The sequence below is a fragment of the Gymnoscopelus microlampas genome, assembly GCF_963454915.1.
Source record: "Gymnoscopelus microlampas genome assembly, chromosome: 7".
Lineage (NCBI taxonomy): Eukaryota > Metazoa > Chordata > Actinopteri > Myctophiformes > Myctophidae > Gymnoscopelus > Gymnoscopelus microlampas.
In genome coordinates, this window is record NC_139944.1 from 12541320 (window position 1) to 12561914 (window position 20595).

The following is a 20595-nucleotide window of genomic DNA, read 5'->3' on the forward strand; positions in this document are numbered from 1 at the left end:
ATCTCTAGGGATTTATGTCAACGCCTAATAGGAAATCATTTTTGATATGGCCTAGATGTTTTTCACTGGGTTTTAGTCAACAACTTGGCACAGGTGGTCAATATATAGATTAACGGAAAACAATCGTAAACATGCAGTGTGTGGACCCACTCCTTTAAAATTGAAAACCGTTAGTATGTTTCAAGTGTATGTTATTATCCGATATTAGAGATTAGGTATTCTCAAATTATGTCATGAAATTTGCATTCTTCCAGTGCGAGTGGGTGTGAATCCGAGTTAACTGTGGCATGCTTTGACCTCAGTTATTTCTGGTTAATAATAGACACCAATTAATGGAGTGATAATGAAGGTGGAGAGGTTATGTTGTATTTAAGTCACAGATCAATTCAATTCAAACTTTATTCCAGACACAGGGGGTCCATAGAGTATATACAAATATCACACAACAAATAAATAAATAAAACTCTCCAGTGTTTACGCAGCCTGGACGAGTACCGGGAGACTGCTCTTCCCAGAATTGACTATATCCTCAATAATACTGTTCCGGGACTCATTCAGGCGAGACATGAATCAATACATATAGTGTCTTAAGATCAGATGTATCAGATGTGAGATCAGATGTCTTAAGATCAGATGTATAATGTAATCAAATAAGGATGCATCACACATGCTTAGAATAATCATAATGGACATGAACATTTTCTGTCACCATAATAGGCCTAGGACTTGTTAAGCTGTAACCTTTTTTAAATGTGGGAAATAATAGTGTTCAACAAGTTTACCTGACCAATTGGATTAAAACGAGAACAGCGACAAATAGTCTTGAACTTAAAGGAGCAGTTCACCCTTTTCAAGCTTAACTTCATATATTGGTCTTTACTAATGCTCATTATAAGATGGCACCATTTCCATCTACTTGCTCTATGTGTCTCAGAGGTAGGCTGTGGACAGAGTTGAGAACCCTGCCTACCAATGACATCATCGATGGGAATTCCACGCTAATAGAAACTACAGCTTTCTCTTCCTGGAAAGTAAATTGTTTTGCATCAATAAAAAATATAGTTTGAAATCTTGTTTGACTGTACCAAATCTGCCCACCGATGATGTCATTGGTAGGCTGGTTTCTGACTGTGCAGCAACCCACCTCTGAAATACAGAGCGAGTAAATAGAAGTTATGCCATCTTGTAATGAGCATTAGTGAGAACCAATGGGTGAAGTGCTCCTTTAATTGGCATTATCAAAATAGTTTGATATAAAGATTAGCCTCATACGTATTTATCTGGTGATATTGTAGTGGGCATAGCTTGGTCTTTGGACCTCAGTATGTTAAACCGGGTCAGGTATTGCTTCAGGAGTAGTTTCATTTAATCAGTTGTATCTCATATGCACTTATATTTATAGCTGGTGAATGATTTACTTGACTTCCAGGGCAAATCTGATCAAATGGCCTGATTGGGGCCACCATGGTCATTGTTCATGTTTTGACACGGCAATAGTCATCAGTCTTTTGAGTACAGTTTTGGCGGCACTGCGGCAGTGGCTCAGGAGTTAGAGCGGCCACTTGGGAATCGGAAGGTTCCCGGTTCTATCCCGGGCTTCCCCCTGTGTTACTGTCGAAGTGTCCTTGCGGAAGACACTAACCCCTAACTGCTCCCGATGAGCAGGTAGCTGTCTTGCGTGGTTTCCTCTGCCATTGCTGTGTGAATGGGTGAATGCAATGCACATTGTAAAGCGTTGCTATATATATATAAATGCAGCATTTATATAAATGTCATTGAATCAGTAAGCGCTAACATGAGTCAGTGATGAGCCCAATTCATACTTCGCTGCATGACGGCGTTGCGCGCCAAAAATAGGAGACCTACAAGCTTGTAGATCTGTCTATTTTCGGTGTGCGACGCCATCATCCGACGGAGCACGAGTTCAAGACACCAGAGTGGTCATCCCTTTGCTGGGGATGGGGAACACTCTGGAGGAAGACTAGTTCCTTTTGTAACTTTTGTAACTAGAAAAGCCTCTTGTCTCATCTAAAGGCTGGCGCTGTACAGATGCTATTGGTTCCATTGTTTGTGTCTTCCAGTGGGATGACGTGCATTTGCCTTATGCTCAGCGGTGCCGCTCGGCCCACCAGCACCGCGCTGTCAGGGCAGGCCAGGCAGGCAGCAGCTGGCCGCTCCATGAGTCTTAATGATTCTCATGCATATCCTTTACATGGCAACAATCCCTCCATTGTAGTCCTCATGGAATTAAGGGACTCCCATAGTAACGTGCAGAGAGGAACCGATGCGTCAGCACTTTTTCATGGCACTAGTAGTTTTTAGAGAGTGTGTGTGTGTGTGTGTGTGTGTGTGTGTGTGTGTGTGTGTGTGTGTGTGTGTGTGTGTGTGTGTGTGTGTGTGTGTGTGTGTGTGTGTGTGTGTGTGTGTGTGTGTGTGTGTGTGTGTGTGGAGAGACAGAGGTCCCACACAGTAGTGACCTCAGTAACTGTAAGGACATAGTGAATGCCATTGAGTGGATCAAAGGCGTGGTGATTGTGCTGGGCTGGAATTCAGAGCGCTGAAAAGAACTGTGTTAAGCTGCTCAACTTTGGAGTGTGTGGGGGTATCTCATTGAGTGCAGCTTACAGTACATGTACTGTATTTTTGGGTGTGTTTAGGCGGGGGGTTGCATAAGGGGGTGAAAATGTCCTGACATTTGTAAAAGTATTCTTCAAGATGGGAATGGTTCATTCTGGGAGGACTGGGAGGAGTCTTATGGCTGCTAATGGCAAATTAGCCTTGCAACGAATACAGATTATGTAAAAAATCGTGACAGTGTCCCTTTAAGGGTTAGCACTGTAATGGGCTGATAAGAAGTGAATGAATTGAAGGTGTGTGTGTGTCACTGTGAGTTCCCAGCAGCTACTGGTACCCACTTCGCCGTCTGTCTGTGTTGCTGTGGCAGGAGAGAGCCAGAGAGGCAGGTTTTCAGCTCGGCAGCCCCTAGTCCCGGCCACGCAAAGGGGAGGGCAGAGTGGAGAGAGAGAGAGAGGGAGGCAAATGAGAGATTATGGCCCTGGCTGCGTCTCCCAATCTAGGTCACAGAGCATCAGGAGGCAACACGCCTGGCTCATTTAGCCCGTGAGTCACACTGGGCCACAGTACTGCTGCTGCTGGGAATCTCTCTATTATTCTCTCTTTTTCTCTTCTCCTCTCCCAGCTCCCATTGCTGCCCCCTCTATCAGACCCTTGGTTGTTTTTCCTTATGTTGTTTTGCTTACTGTGTGTCTCTGTCTATTATAGGCTAAATAGGCTGGACTTGTGTATGTACTTATATACAGTATGTCGATGGGCACGTAATGTATGTAGCTGTTGTCATGCACGTTGTGAGTGCATGAATGCGAGTGTACATAAATGTTGTGTGTGTGTGTGTGTGTGTGTGTGTGTGTGTGTGTGTGTGTGCGTGTGCGTGTGTGCGTGTAGCACTGACAGAAGGAAGCTGCTTTAGCCTACTGTATCTATTCAAAAGCTCATTAGCTGTTGCAGAGGAGCTGTGCTGTGATCTCCAGCAGGAGCCACAGATATTAGAGCCCGACCCATGTGTTGGTCGGGGCCATTGTAATGTCATCGGCCAGTTCTATCGGTATCTGCAATTATGTAGCCGACGTGTCCCAATCATTATAGGTGAAAGTTTTTTTGTTTTGTTTTTAAATAGCAGATTTACAAGTCTTTAGGTTATTTGTGACACTTTTCAATACGGCATAAGTGGTTATTTGTGTTTATTTGTATGTATGTGTTTACTTATAAGTTAATTATTCTCAAATAGAAACTTTAATCACATATTTTCAAATTGATTTTAAAATCTTTGCAATTCTGACAAAATATCGGTCAAAACATCCGTAATTGGTGGTCTAGGACATCGGCTGGGCTCTAACAGATATGGTTGTAGACTAGGAGAGAAGGAGCATGCCACCAGCGATGTTGCACAGAAACTTAAGCACTACTCCCTTGGATTTGTTGACTTTAGATATTGAACTGTGGGTGTTATGTAACACCTTGTGTGTCTGATCCCAGATTACATCACATACAAGCACAAACACACATTCACCCTGCAAATGCGACCTAGAATGCTATGCTTCTTTCTGTACAAAATGCAGTATATTGAATTATTCAGTTGCGCGTGTGCGCGCACACACACACACACACACACACACACACACACACACACACACACACACACACACACACACACACACACACACACACACACACACACACACACACACACACACACACACACAGCACACATGTACTGTAAATATAAGCACAAATACCAACATACACACAAGCACAAATACCAGACTGACAGACAGACACACACACACACACACACACACATATACAGTGGTCTACTAACCGTTTGGACAGTGTCATTACCCGGACTTGATCTTACAATCATTCTGTCAGTTCCTTTTCATGAGTCAAACATCCCTTAATTAAATTACAGAGAGAAAGAGAGTGTGGGAGAGGAGTAGAGCCCAGCCGATATACTGTATCGGTTTCAAAGTCAATATTTGACTTATTTTTTACTACATCAGTATTGGCATGCAGCCAAAATATGGGTCAAAGCATCCGTAATGGTGGTCTGGGACTCTCCAGGATCTGCATCGGACCCAACAATCTGGCATGGTTTGGGCTCTAGTCTGTACTGTAGTGGTCGGTCACTGTGTTGTTCCCTCAATTATTGAACGTCACTAAATTGAACCTGCTGCATCAGACTGTGCAGCTGCAGCACATGCTTAGTTCAGACTGTCTATGCCAGTGCTTTTGCACAACTAAGGCAGAAACACACCCAAGTGTGGTGATCACATGTGTTCATTCAGAGGTAATAGTCTATATATTTAGATCAAACTTAAATATAGGCCCATCAATTATTTTTTCCATAATGTTTGTTTTTCCATAATGTTTCCTTAATGTTTTTTTCCTGGGGCAGTTTTCACTCTGTTTTGATAGGAAAGTAGAGAGACAGACAGGCAACACAGGTCTGCAGCCGCAATTGTACTGGGTACTTATCACCTACTGTCATGTCAAGGGAGTATTTACATCTTGCACGACCAGTATGATAGATAGACTATGTCTATTTATGGATAGACCCAAGACACATCTCCAGACCACAGAAAATCCCACATGGAGCTTCTCAGGAAGAGAGATAGATGTGATACACCACAGTGGCGGTGTTGCTATGGACACTTTACACCCAAACACACCCAACCACCCCCACAGGGCCACGCCTAACCCTTTGTTTATTCTCGGTAAATTCCCTAAAGATTAAAATGTCCATATGTTGTAGCCAAAGCTAACCAAATTAAATGGCCGGCTAAGCCGTTAAACCCGCTATGGAAAAACGAACAAAAAACAACACAGAATCACAGATCTACAATGTTATCATTGAATTCCCTTCCCTTCCTAAACACTGTGTAGTTTAATCTAGATTAGTTCAACCTTTTTAATTTCAACAACCCCCAGTGATATGCATTAGACCACGGACCCCCATTTCATACAGTTGTTTTTCTCTGGGACCCCAATTTACATTGTAAAAGTCCTCAAGGGTCCCCGGACCCGACGTTGAGAAACAGTGGGTACAGTATCAGCAGGAAATGGAAAACAATCCGCTTCCTCAGAGATGTGGATGAAGCAAAGATGGGAAAATACTCAGCTCGTTTCCCTGTGGATGTACTCTTTTATCACTGATACCATCCTGTGCAACAGTACCGTTAACGGTTTGTGTTAATTGTGAAAAGCTATGGTGAATAACTGAAAAAGAAGAAAAGAAAGAGAAAACACCAGTATAAAGTTTCTTCCTAATGGGGCATGTTGACTCTGGAGCCGTGTCTTGATGAATTCTGCTGCTGAAACGTGACACCCTTGTGCCACAAGCAGCGCTATCATTTGGTATTTTGTAGTATTAAAAGCTCTCATCTCAGGCTTATTTCCAGAATGTCTGATTAGGACAGCTTTTGATTAACCCATTAAGACCGGGAAAGCATCTGTGTCATTTGTAGATGTCTTTGGCTATTCAAAAATAGCAGATATACAAGATCTGCTATTTTTGAAAAATCGTGAAAATTTGTGCAAATCTTTTGAATATATATATATATATTTTTAAAGCGGACATTTGTAACTCAAATCTTTGCTTCTGGGGATTCTACAAATGAAGCCTTGAAAAAATGTATGTTACTAAATCAGTGGTGCTAAAACTTTTTCATGTCAAGGACCCCCAAAATGATATGTATGTGGCCGCGGACCCCCATCTGAAAATATTTTGTTCCAGGGACCCCCCCCCCCAGGAGCAAATATTTGAGTTACAAATGCTCACTTAAAAAAAATATATATATTTAAAGATTTGCAAAAAAAATCAAGATTTTTCAAAACATATGCTATTTTTTTTATAGCCAAAGAAATCTATAAAAATTACAGTCTATGCTTTCCCGGTCCTAATGGATGAGGTTGCAGTCCTGTGACGAGAACAGCCATGGCGTATGGTTTACATCAATGGCATGCTGCTCGTCACACAGCTCCCCAGCTCACTCCTTATGCATGAATGGGAGAGTTTTCATCCTTGACAAACAACATGAGCCCGCTTGTCTCATACCAGTGTGCGTGTGTGTGTGTGTGTGTGTGTGTGTGTGTAAACTGTGCTCCTTGATATCATCTTCCTTGTGGTTGTTTTGGTAAATGACGGTGGTTATGTGTGTAATAACAGTGCTGTGTGAGGAGGAACTTGGAAGTGTTAGAGGAGCTGTGTGTGTGTGTGTGTGTGTGTGGACTAGTATTGTCAAAAATATCGATTTTTCAATATAGATACTGAATATTTTAATCGATTTCAATACTCAGATTGTATCTATATTATCAATACCATGCTCTCTCGTCTCTTAATTAACTTTACTTAATGTTAATTCGATAATTTAGTTACTTTCAAAGGTCTGATCTAGACAAAAACATCTGTAAAAAAGTGTGATATTTCTCTTATTGTAAGCTGAGGAGAATCGTCAGCCTATCGAGAATCTACAAAATCAAGAGTCAACAAAAACGACAGCCTTCAAGAATAGAAAAATGTTAAATGTTATGCCCTCAGTCTGTCAAATAGTCTCTGTGGTATCAAATATCTTTATTTTTCAAGGTATTGTTTTGAAGTTAGAAATTCCAGTATGGTATCAACACTAGTGTCTGGACCAGGTTGGCGGCGTGGTAGTTCGCTAATTCAAGGCTCCAGTTCTGCTGTTCCAGTCTCACCTCAGCTCTTCAGTCAACTGGCTTCACTCACAAAAACATTTCTGTTGTTGCGTTCACCACATGGCAGACAGTGCCCTGTGTTTCCTTTTCAGTGTGTGTTTAGCCACTCTATTCCAATCCACACCCCCCATGAGGTAAGTGACATGGGCGTGTGGACTGAAATATGAGTCCGTCTGTTACCTGAGTTGGGCACACCCTGCTTGCTGTTTCAAAGAGGAGACCAGTTGGAACTATTGACTGTATTTTAAGCCCAGAGAGGCCAGGGGGTGGGCAGGGGGAGAGAGAGAGAACGCATGGAGCATGTCAGCGGTTCCATGGTGTAATGGTTAGCACTCAGGACTCTGAATCCTGCGATCCGAGTTCAAATCTCGGTGGGACCTACTTTATTTCTGAAATAGTTCCCATAGTTAGTTCCCTTGTGTATGTACATATACTATATTACTAGAGATTCGAGCCGCTATGCGGCCCTCACTTCTAGTAGCCTGGCCCCCACATCTAGCCTAGAATATAGGCTATATGCTATTATTACAATGACAAAACGAAGTTGTTTTCATTTTCATAACTGGTGCGGTATATGGCGTTCCAAAGCTCAAGTGTCCTCCTTAACACGCGCGCACACACGCAGACACACACACTTGAAAATATAGATTAACTTTGGAGAAAAAAATATTCACTGGTGGTGGTGACAGAGTAAACAATATTTACTTAAGTTACACAGATTAACTTTTCAAAGTGAAATTTATGGCTGTTGTCTGAAGCCGAAGACTGAGACGGACTGTCCGTGTGCCCAGAGTAGACGCATAAGGTAATTGAAGAGCACACAGTGAAACAGCTGATCGCTTCATAGGTTAATAAACCCATAGGTGAGGTATGTGACGTATCACTGCCACAGACCTATAGCCTACACAGGTGTAAAAGGCACTTCCGCATACGTCACAGACTATTACTTGGACACATGAACATTGAGGATTTTACTGCATGTGGTAAACTGCGTTATACTCCCGACGTGTGGGAGGCAGCAAAGTGCCGTGAGGCATCCAGTGTGGCGGAAAGTACATGCAGAAGAAGGATAGAATAGTGAGCAACGGAGGCAAAACATGGGCCAAATAACGGATCCAAATGTATACTGGACAATTTAAGGTACACTATCCAAAGGCTCCGGGCTTGATAGATTTTTAGGCCGAAATTTGCAGACATGGTCTGGTAGAACATAGCTAGAATGTAGCAGAGACAATGAATAACACAAAGAATAAGACGGAAATGATAATACCGCCCGCGGAAGTGGGAAGTCGAACCACTAGCGGATTTTAAATACAGATACAATATGTCGATGGGCATGTACGAGTCCGTCTGTTACCTGAGTTGGGCACACACTGCTTGCTGTTCCAAAGAGAAGACCAGTTGGAACCGTTGACTGTATTTTAAGCCCAGAGAGGCCAGGGGGTGGGCAGGAGGGAGAGAGAGAGAACACATGCAGCATGTCAGCGGTTCCATGGTGTAATGGTTAGCACTCAGGACTCTGAATCCTGCGATCCGAGTTCAAATCTCGGTGGGACCTACTTTATTTCTGAAATAGTTCCCAACCTTTTCTGGATCAGGGCACACTTGATAATCTCGAAAGCGTTCGCAGCCGACCCATCTGACTGCTTCGGCTGCCGTGTTAAGTGGTGGGATAGGTGAGCCGCGTGCATTTTCAGAACATTCTTTATTTTTATGATCAATCAATTGATTCTGTTTTGGCTTGGATGGATCAGTGGAACTAACGTAGTAGTATACTTTTAAGTTACAGTTTCTGCATCAAAATGAAAACACATTTTCAAGGTTTTAAAGAATAAATACAATGACAATCTTTTTTTTTAAATTCTTTTTTATATTTAAAATCTTTGTTTTGCCAATTATTTGGGCACCAGTGGTCCCCGGCCCAGAGGTTGGGAATCGCTGGGTTAGAGAAATAATGTAAATATTTAAATACAAGTTTATGTGTATTTTAATAGATATGCTGTTATAAAACCTCATTCCTGATCACACTGACTTATTTAATTCCATTGAAATACTGTAAGCAGATGTGTAAGACTGGAGCTGTTCCCACACATAAAGCAGGAAAACCCTGTCACACAACTCAAGATTGAACACTGGAAAATATGACATCATGCGGCTGTAAAGTGTGTGTGTGTGTGTGTGTGTGTGTGTGTGTGTGTGTGTGTGTGTGTGTGTGTGTGTGTGTGTGTGTGTGTGTGTGTGTGTGTGTGTGTGTGTGTGTGTGTGTGTGTGTGTGTGTGTGTGTGTGTGTGTGTGTGTGTGTGTGTGTGTGTGTGTGTGTGTGTGTGCGTGTGTGTGTGTGCGTGTGCGCGCGCGCGCGAGAGAGAGAGAAAGGGAGATGGAGTGTTGTAAGCTAACTCTGATACAACATTATGTAATAAGCTGGATAATAAATGAGATATTAATGATAGGGAGGATTGTTTTCAGGTGTGTTTGTATTGAATGTTGATGCAGGGAGTGGGTTATCTTTCAGCTGAGTGTGCTAGTTGGCTGCTGGTAAAGAAGCCCAGTGGGACGCCACACACACACACACACACACACACACACACACACACACACACACACACACACACACACACACGTGTGTGTGTGTGTGTTTGTGTTTTTGGCACAGTGCAGAGTATGAGAGGCTGTGTAGGAGGTGGAGCACCATATGCCATCCTTTATTCTGAACCTTACCCACTTCCATCATTAACTTGATTAAATCCTACGCAGCTCCTAGGCCTGGCCTGATATTTGGTAATATCACCTGCCATAGCCATCAAAATCTGCAATGAGGATCCTCTTGGCGTAATGGTGGACTTTACTGAGACGTACATGGCACGCCATCTGTTGCTGCCTGGGCATTTTTTGGCCACGCAGATGAGGCGACGAACGAATATCTCTCCACTCTGGTAAATTACCATCTGCGGTACACGATCATCAGTATGAACTCTCCTGTGCTCCTGGACTCCCAGGATCTCCAATCCCTTTTGTACGTCACAGTGTGCAAGCTCTGCCAACTTTGCTTCTTCTCTCACTGTGTTTGCCTTGAAGGTTCCCATTGGAAAAGGTCTCCAACAATGCAAGAGTGCATTGGACCATGTGCTGTAGTCAGACAGAACCAACCAAGTCATCCTCCGTGTGGAGGACCAGCTCATGGTCTGCAGCGTGATTCCTGAGGACTCCCACCGTTAGAATTATAGAGGATTCTTGATGACTGGATTCTCCAGGATGTTAGGCTAGGCTTTACAATGGGGTGCAGCTCCTCAGCCTTACTCTGGCCGTTTTGGGCATAAGCCTGTGCCCACGACCCGTCGACCACCCTTTACTCCGATACCCTTAGACGACCTGCAGCACGGAGCCTGGTGTGAGCAACGCCTGTGTTTTTTGTTTGGAGTAACCTTCTCCTTAGATGGGTTGCCGTCCAAGGCGGATCCCCAACTGCTCTTTTCTTTCACCCATAGTGGCCTGGGACAGTGGTTGACAGGCGCCAGGGCATATCCACACACTGGTGGCCCTGTGCACCTTGTGTCTGGGGCCTACTGCTGCTCTGAGAATCCCTACAGTTTAGCCTGGGACCCCAAAGGCTGTGAACCGGCAGAAGGAGACTTATGCACTTTTTTTCACCCCTCTCAAAGAAGGCTAGCTGACAGCTGCAAGCAGAAAGTGGCAAGCAGCATGTATGCAGCATGTATGCAGCATGCACTACCTACAAGCACCACCACAATACTACTGCACATACACATCACACATTCACAAGTGTGCTTAGTCAGCACAAATCAGCTATATGACCTATGTATCACTTTTGCCATAAATCAGATGACATGTGTAGGAGGACATTTTATTTAGGTCACAATCTATAGGATTCTCTCTTAATTAGACTCTGTGTTCCAGTAATGTTTGTCATCTCCACACCTTAATAGATTGTGGATACAGTGATTGTTTCGTGTGAGATAGGAATATTTGGAATCCTCTCTCTCTCTCTCTCTCTCTCTCTCTCTCTCTCTTTCTCTTTCTCTCTCTCTCTCTCTCTCTCTCTCTCTCTCTCTCTCTCTCTCTCTCTCTCTCACACTCTCTCTGTCTTGCACTACAGCTATTTTCTCTATTTTAGGATAAACATCATTAACCGTGAACAGGTGTTTTCGATGCGCTTTCATGTTCGAAAGCAGCTGAGTGAGATGAGATAACGCAGAGAGGAAGTGGAACCAGAATAGAGAGGTAGCTGACTAATTGCTATTCAGAGCGAGGGCCTGCGGGGCAGAAAGAGGGAAGAGAGAGCAGTCTCACTGCAATTCAAATAATCCTGGGCTAAACAAGTGTGAGAGTATGTGGAGTTGGGAGGAGGAATGAAGAGGGGGCGTACAGGGTAAGCAGAAGGGGAAGCTTTGATGTCTCTCCCCCTAGAATGTAAAAAGAATAAAATCAAGCCCCAACACCCCCTAGGCTGAATGCAGATGTCCTCACTACCACATCGAATGCGGTCAATAGAAACCGGGATTGTTCTGGCTGGCTGGCTGCTAGGACTGAGGCCTCGTTGAAAAAGTCTGACTACCACTCGACACTGACATTGATTGATCGCTGGTCCATTAAGCCCTGACTTTCCACAGTTTGGGGGCTATGGACATGCAAGAGGGATGTGAAAAAATGGGTTAGCTACTGAGGCCTTCCACATGTAGGGAGAGCTATGGATGGCCTTATCTTACCAGACCAGGCTGTCTTGACTAACTGTGAGACGTCAGATTGGATGACATTGGGTGATGTCTCGCGTTTAAAAGACACATATCGAGCACAGGTGCTTCCCGGTGGCCCGATTGCCTGATAACACCGTGGGGGTTTTATCAGGCCAGGACTTAAAAGAACTTGCTTTGATTCTGGATGAGTTAGGCTGTCCATAAATGGCACTCTTTTCCCAGGTCCTTTTTGGTTCGTTCTCAGTTAAATTACTTGGTTAAATAAAGGTGAAATACATGTTTCAAAACATTTACAAAATGCTTCACAGTCAACATGCTGTGTGAATAAGTTAGGACCATGTGATTTTATTCTATCCCAGATCTCATACAGTACTTTACACACTCATCAGTCATAACCAGTCTGCTACACATTACAGTCTTCTCTTAGCTCCTCCTGTCTCTTTGATACTGAACGCATATCAGACTTATGTGCAGACTGTGTACTTTTTTCCTGTACCATCTCAGCTGCTGGGAGTGGTGTGGGCCTGTGGGGGGGGCTGATTCTTTGCTATCCACTGGTGAAGCCAGGCGCTGATGATGCAAGGATTTAGCAATGGCTGTACAGGGCAAACATAAATCTGAAATCACCCAGATGGAATAGTGTTTACTTAGCAATTCATCTAATGCCACACGGACCCCTCCCCCATCTCCATCTTTTGCTCGCTCTCTCTGCAGTGAAGCTTGCTGTTCACATGAGCTAAAAATAAGTCATGTGAGCGTGCTGGGCCAACTGTACCGTTCATGCATTACTTATGGAAGTGTTTGCTTTTCTTTCATTTTTCCTCATGAAAACGAGTGAGTCGACAGTCCGAGCCCAGAGTGTGCTGCTGCTCTCTGCACCTAGGTGCCGTGAATGTACTCTCATTTAGGTGGGATACACAATCAGCAGTATACTGCGTTGTTAGCACAGTATAGCTGTTCAATTTCCCCCTTTACCTACCGTATTTGAGATGTGAAGCTGTGTATTTGGATGTTGCTGAAATTAAATTAATAATGTTGGGTCGTACGGTTTGTGTAGTCTTTGTGTGCCTATGATAGCTGTGTGTGTGTATTGTCCTTATGCGCACAATAGTTTAGCATCTCTGTTAAGCCTAATTTATTTCATCGTACGAGTACGACCTTGTCGCACATCACAAATAACTGATTCTCACCTGAAAAACACAACGCTAGCATCAGTTATTTTTGCCAAGCGAAATGGGTGACCCATTAATAGCAGGGAAATCCTCCTCTGTTCTCCTCTAGTGTAACGGGGAAGACTCACCTTGCTCTCCCGCTGTATTTGAGCGGCCTAATTTGCTGTCTAATATTAAGCTGAGAGCTCTATGACACACAGAGGAGTGTTAGACTGAGGAGAAAGCCACATAAATTCAGACATTTCTGTATTTATGTGTGCCTACTGCCTTCCACAGTAGTGAAATGCCCGTTCAGGGCATGGCCTCCGCTCAGGGCATGGCCGCCATTTGGAATGCATGGAACACGTTCGGAATGGCCGTTTGGAGTGGGTAGGCACTTTCTTGGATTTTCACTTCAGCAATACCGCCAAGTGTGAAGTCGATCAGATGAGTGGTTCGTGAGATATGTGTGTGCCTGAACAGAGTGGGCAGGTTCTGGAGAATCAATGGTCAGATCGACTCCCCACTCTACGGTTGCTTTGGTCCTCAGCAATACACCCGAGCCAAGTGTAAGTCGATTGGATGAATGGTTCTTGAGATGGGAAGGACAGACAGACAGACAGACAGACAGACAGACAGACAGAATGACGTGCACACACACACACACACACACACACACACACACACACACACACACACACACACACACACACACACACACACACACACTCGCAGAGTCTGACAGACAGACACAGGTGCAGTCGTGTGTGTGTGTGTGTGTGTGTGTGTGTGTGTGTGTGTGTGTGTGTGTGTGTGTGTGTGTGTGTGTGTGTGTGTGTGTGTGTGTGTGTGTGTGTGTGTGTGTGTGTGACAGAGAGCATATGTTTGTGTGTCTGTGTGTCATAGCTGTGATCACAGGGAGGCTGGCAGAATAGCTGTGATCACAGGGAGGCTGGCAGAATAGCTGTGACGCTTCAGGACCAGATCTACATCCACCCCAATCATTCAGGACTGAAAGGGAATGTGGGGTGCGGTGTGCGTGCGGAGCAGCACACTGCCCACACAGCAACTCTGTCCTGCAGTTTGTCCCTCTTTTGTCCCCTGATACACTTCTAGCCTCCCTTGTCACCTCCGTCACTTTCCCCTCCTCTTTTCACGTCTTCCTCTGTCCCCCTCCTTATCTCTTGTCTTCATCGTCCCCCCCTTTCTGTTTTCCCTTGTCGTGTGTCTAAAATCATCCCATCCTGCTCTGGCTTCCGTGCCGTTCCTAATTTAGACTAGAGATGGGATGATATGGAACATTTTATGTCACGGTTATTGTGCGATTAACGGTATAATCAAGATATGCTTAAAACTCTTAAAATGCCACTTTTGTTAACCACCTGCACCCCAGCATCCATATTCTGGGGGGAACATTAGCCAAAAATAGCAGATCTATGAGCTCACAATGTGTGAGTGTTGAGCTTGTAGATCTGCTATTTTAGCCGAAGAGATTTGGTTTAGATGGAAAAAAGCGGTCCAAGTACAGAGCCAACCAACTGGTCCAGTGTATGACGGACACTTTCACAATACATTTAAATCTCCGCCATATTATTATTGTGAGCGTTTTGTATTGCGATAAACGATTATAACGATTATGCAGTACTTTCTTTTAAAAATACTCAAGTACTCAAAAATACATGCTTTTAATGCTATGTATTCCAAAGTACAAATTACAAAGTACCAAAAACATCAATAATAGTGAAAATAGAAGCTCACGACACGTTACACTGCGACGCGTTGTAAGCTTGTAGATCTGGTATTTTCACTATACTAGAGGTTCAGAATCTAGAGTTCAGGCCTACAGCCCTCACACCTACGTTGCACCGCCGCTCACATATGTCACTCCTTGACCCTTTTGTTTCAATTTTTGGAGATCTCTGTAACTGTCTGTCTAGTATGTATTGCATCGCCGTAGCATAGGCTATTGGATTATTGTCAGTCATTTCTTTCTATATTTAAGTTATTTGATATATCTACAATACGCAATTGTGTTTGTTTACAAAGCCTAAAAGCCAAGCAGAAATGTAATTTGTATTTATATGTTCCAATGTTCAATGCCAAAAACAGCTAAATTGTTAATCACAATAATTTGTATACGGTAATTGTCAACTAAAATGTCATGATTGTGACAGCCCTCTCCAGCTCTCCCATGTGCTCTCACTGCAATCCTGTACTGTGATCCTCTCCATATGCCTAACTGTCTTCATCTGACACTCTCCTTCCTCTCTCTCTAACTCTGTCTCATCTCTCTGTCTGTCTCTCTGTCTGTCTGTCTGTCTGTCTCTCTGTCTGTCTGTCTGTCTGTCTGTCTGTCTGTCTGTCTGTCTGTCTGTCTGTCTGTCTGTCTGTCTCTCTCTCTCTCTCTCTCTCTCTCTCTCTCTCTCTCTCTCTCTCTCTCTCTCTCTCTCTCTCTCTCTCTCTCTCTCTCTCTCTCTCTCTCTCTCTCTCTCTGACTCACCTCCCCCCTCTGTCTCTCTCTCTCTGTGTTTGAACTTTAACAGGTGGCTAACACCAGGGAGTTTTATACCACATTGAGATGGTGGATCTTAGAGTAGGTGTACAGGTCCAGAAGTGTCTGGTTGTATAAACATTACTGTAGGCATGGCAATATACCAAGTTCTCCATTTAAATAGATTTTAATGAACAAATTCCCCCACTGCTTACTCTATTATTGTCTATAAACTGAAATGTATGATCAAATCAAATCAAATCAAGCAACAATCGAAATTGACCTGTGCTGTACACAATAAAATCAAAGCATCAACAAAACATCGCCCACAATAGCATCAGAACACAATTCATTCACAATGATAGTAGCCTACTGTATATTTGTACGTGTAGGTGGGCACATCTCTCTTCTTGCCTTTCCTGAAACCTGTAAATGACGGGAGGTTGTACGAAAAATAATTTCACCTACCTCTTTACACCTGTAAACCTGACCTGTGATGTGACAATCAAGTTGAAGTTGATACATGTAGGCTATGATACATGCGTGTACAGTACCCTCCAAACCCTCACCCCCAAAAATACTGTAGTCCTCCCCCAAAAGCTATGTTGTAATTCAAACACTGTTGTACACAATTCACCCAGTTCATCTCCTTGTTGTCTCTCCATTGCCTCCCCTTTAAGTTAATTTGCCATCCAGTGTAGATTGTTGAATTGTGTGATTGAGGAGGTTTAAAGAAGATATCAATATTTGAGACATACTGTATCAAATAACACTGTCAGCACTTTTATGTCATATTGCCATTCATAAGGCTGGAGCTCCAGACGCTCCAGTATGTATGTACAGTATGGACCGTTCAATAGCTGCATGTTTATTGTCACTTGCTCTTTACTTGGGCATCTGAGGGGCTTTGTGGTTTGGCTCCATTGTCAGATTTCTGAGAAAATGGAGGTTGGAACATTTTTCAACAAAACACAAGAGACGTGAAATTTGAGTATCAGTCATGTAATAGAATGGGAGTGGAGGAAACGTTTCATGTTAAAATAGACAAAATATTGCAAACATTTTCTCCTAGCCAAATATCTATCTACCAGCTCTTAATTCACTGGAGGGTTTTGTATTTTTTCAATGTAAGTTGAATTTATCATCTCAATGCTAACAACTGAACATTCTGCTGCTGAATGTGTATGAAATACCACTGTGGTAGTGCGCCTAAATGAGTTGTACAAGATTTAAAGTTGTCTTCTTGCCTTTGTTTGTACATTTGTATATCGAGTAAGTGACCTGGCTCTTATCGTTCACAGGTGACATTACACAGAAGGGTTATGAGAAGAAACGGATTAAACTGTTGGTTCCATACGTCATCCATCCTCCAGGTAAATGAGCCTAATTTTTTGTTATCCTGTTTAACATTACATTGTCCTGTTTATAAACAAGGATGTTATAATATACTATTATAAATATACTATTACTATATTATTATTATTTGGTCTTGATTAGGATTCAGAGGTTGACATGTTTGCTCACTGGTGCCCCTCAGTGGTATGTTAGCTCTTTGCTCCTCAGACCTCAGTACAGTCGCCTTGACTCAGTTGTAACATTTTACATACACAGAAATAGAGCGACAACTTCACCACATAGATTTGTCCAATGACTGGCTTTTATCACCATTAATCACTTGTGGGCAGCATTATGGGTAACTTTTTCAAATTCAGAAAGACAGCCAGACCAGTTGGTATGATGAGACTGAACATGTGGTGTTCATTCTGTTGTACCAGGACACTTCCTGATTTGTATTTTTGGGGCGGTGTAGCCGCCCCCTATAAGTGAGTTTTGGACACCGACCAAAACATTTGTGTACCCCCTAACCCTTCCATTGTTAATGCAAATCGATTCTTTTTTCATATCAGCCAATCACATTACAGCTAGTGTCTTCACCACTAACTGTAATGTGATTGGCTGACTTTGCAAATTCAGGACTGTGATTGGCTAGCGAAACACATGACACATGTGCAGCCCTATGAATAGCAGTATGGACTTTAAAAAAACTTTTTTTTAAAGTGAGTCATGTTGTGATGACCACACACCGCCCACTTCACACTGGGTGTGATTTTTTTTATAATTGACTGGTAAATGGTAATGGACTGCATTTATAGGCCCCTTATCAGACAACGTCACACTGAGCCAGTATGTGTGCACAGGCTGGCTTCAAAAGAACGCGCTCATAAGACACACAATGGAAAAGTGGTCACAGCACTCACAAGTTAAAATGCATTCCATCACACTTTCAGATGTAGTTATCCTCCCAGTGCGGAGGAAGAATGACTTAAGATGTTTACTCTAATAGCGATTCTCAAACTAGTTGTCCTCAAAACCCCGCCTCCAGTCGCTGTCATTAGCCGTGAGACGCACGGAGGGAGCGCTCCCCATGACCACCGCGATACCAGAGCCTGCTTGCTCGCCGACACTCAAGCCTAATTTATTTTAGGGAGAACGGCCGAGATAGCAGACCTACAAGATCACAGCGGTCACATCCGCGACACCTTGTGAGCTTGTACATCTTAAAACATTGTGAAAATTGCAGTTGCGTCGCATCACAACTCGTTCAGAGCTTGCAGATCTGCTATTTGTACTATTTAAAAAAATAATAATAACTGTATAAAACATATTACCGGGGGGGGGGGCTCATTAACTCATTCAATGCCATGCTCATTTTTGGAATTTTGGCTCTGAGTGCCACAGCCAAAATTCATTGTAAAAAAAAAAGTGCTTAGGAAGCGAGATACAGCCTTTTTAAGTTATAGGTTAAACAAGGAGTGGATGGAGCAGCAAATCTTCAAATCATCATATCTTGGGTTCTGAACATGTTTTGACAAAAAAAAAAAAAACTTTTATTTTTAAAATGTTTTTTTATTTTGATTTTTTTTTTTTATGACGGATTTGACGGATTGTGGCGCACGCGGTGTCAGGCCACGTGACGGATTTGACGGATTGTGGCACTGAATGAGTTAACAAACCCCCCCCCCCCCCCCCACACACTCCCACACACACACCCCCGGCCCCCGTCGTCGAAGCTTCGAATTCGGATCGTTTTTAGGCCCAGAAGCTTAGACTTCTCACATTTTTTTCTACTCGGTCTGCGTGTCATAGGAGGGCTGTGGACATTTGAGAAACCCGTTTATTAGTGACATTTTTTTTTCAAGCAATATTTCACATTTTAGATTTTTATCAAGGTGAGAACAATGGCTTCCATTATAGCATGCTAACTTTCCAGGAATATCCTGTAGTTTCTATTAGCTTGGATTCCCAATCGATGATGTCACTGGTAGGCAGGTTTCTGAACTGTCCACAGCCCTCCTCTGACCAAAATGGTACCATATTATTATGAGCAAAGGTGAGGACCAATTATACGATGATAGGTTGAAAATGGGTGAAGTCGTCCTTTAATAAAGAAAATGACTTGTTCCTCTTTTTTTGCTGGATTTTGTTGATCTATGAGAGAAGACTTGGTGAATGTTGGCTGTTTGATGTCGTGTACAGTATGTGCAACACTGTGTATGATTTTTGTATTTGTCAGTGGAGCCGCCCCCTCAGATTGAACAGCCGGCACCTGGTCCCAGTTCTTCCTCCTCCAGCCATGCCCCTCCCTCCACCAGCTCCTCACGGTACCGGGACCGTCGCTCCAGGAGGCCACACCGTAGCGGAACCAGGGATGACCGCTACAGATCAGGTGAGCAGAGACCTGTACATTAATAAGGGTTAAAGTCCCTTTAACCCTTATGCCTTGTTAGGGAACCATGTGAATTTTTTAGGTGGATTTTTTTTAGGTTATTTTGGCTGTGATTGTTCCCACGTGAAATTACCTGAAGAATAAGGGTTAATCATGGGGGAGAGATTCCATCATGGATGCACAGATTACATGAGAACATACTGTATTTTTGCAGCTTATGAGCTTTTCAGTGTTGCTGTGCAATTAGCCCACAGTACATGTTGACCTGATGACCCAGTATCTTATGATGCTGCTGACCCACTGGCCAATCACATAAACTCTGGCGTTCCTATTTTGGGCATGTCATTATCGGAGGCATTTCTCCAAAATCACAATTTTACAAAATAGAGAAAATAGCAGACATACAAGTTTGTAACATACAAGTTTGTACTTCTATCTTCGCTATTCGTCGTACGACAAAGTATATCATCGTTGTTGGGTATAAAACTTGTATGTCCAAAACCGTTCCTTTTTTTGTTACTATTAAAAAAAGTATATAAACTAGTGAAAATAGCAGATCTACAAGCTTACAATGTGTCACGAAGCAGCGTGTGGTGAGCTTGTAGATCTGCTATTGTCACTACTTTTGTGTGACACTCTTGTATAATGAAGTAGGGCATTCATTTACGAAGAAAAAAAAATTAAACATGGAGATACGCTGGGCGACAGCAACGATGTAGGACTTCAGTGGTTAAAGAAGAGTGTGTGTAAGAGCGCGCGTGCGTCTGTGTCTCTGCATGCACTGCACTGGTTGTGAGGGCTGGATAAAAGTCATTCTGGACTTCGGGTAGAGGAGGAAAGAATCTGAAAAGAGAAGTGAGCCCTCCTGCTGGGCTCCCCCTCGGTGAAGGAAGTGAGGTTGCCTCTGTTGTGAAAAGGGAGCGACAATGTCACAGCTATGTGTGAGGTTGTGTAGGGCAGTGGTTCTCAACCTTTTTCAGGCCGTGACCCCCCAAAATAATCATATTTGAACTGGGGACCCCCCACCCTGGCAAGCACTTGGAATGTAGGAGTTGAGGCATTCAATTTAGTTTGACTCGGTTCCACAGATAAATATTGTGAAAATGGCTGAGGCGTTGTGAGCTTGTATATCTGTTATTTCTACTGTGTGTTGCTATTTCTACTGTATGTAAATGAACAAAAAAAAATAGCTTATTTTTTATATGATTTGACAATTTGGCCAATGTTTGACCAGTTTTTATA

At 43.2% G+C, this 20595-nt stretch overlaps 1 protein-coding gene across 2 annotated transcripts in view; it reads left to right on the forward strand.

Annotated features, from left to right (window-relative positions):
- Nucleotides 1-20595, forward strand: part of dip2bb (disco-interacting protein 2 homolog Bb) — a 53438-nt gene that overhangs the window by 1726 nt on the left and 31117 nt on the right. For both annotated transcript variants that reach the window (XM_084062760.1, XM_084062761.1), the window contains exons 2-3: nt 16928-16999; nt 19201-19353. In XM_084062760.1, the coding sequence (XP_083918886.1) occupies nt 16928-16999; nt 19201-19353 (225 nt within the window). The remainder of the gene's footprint in view (nt 1-16927; nt 17000-19200; nt 19354-20595) is intronic.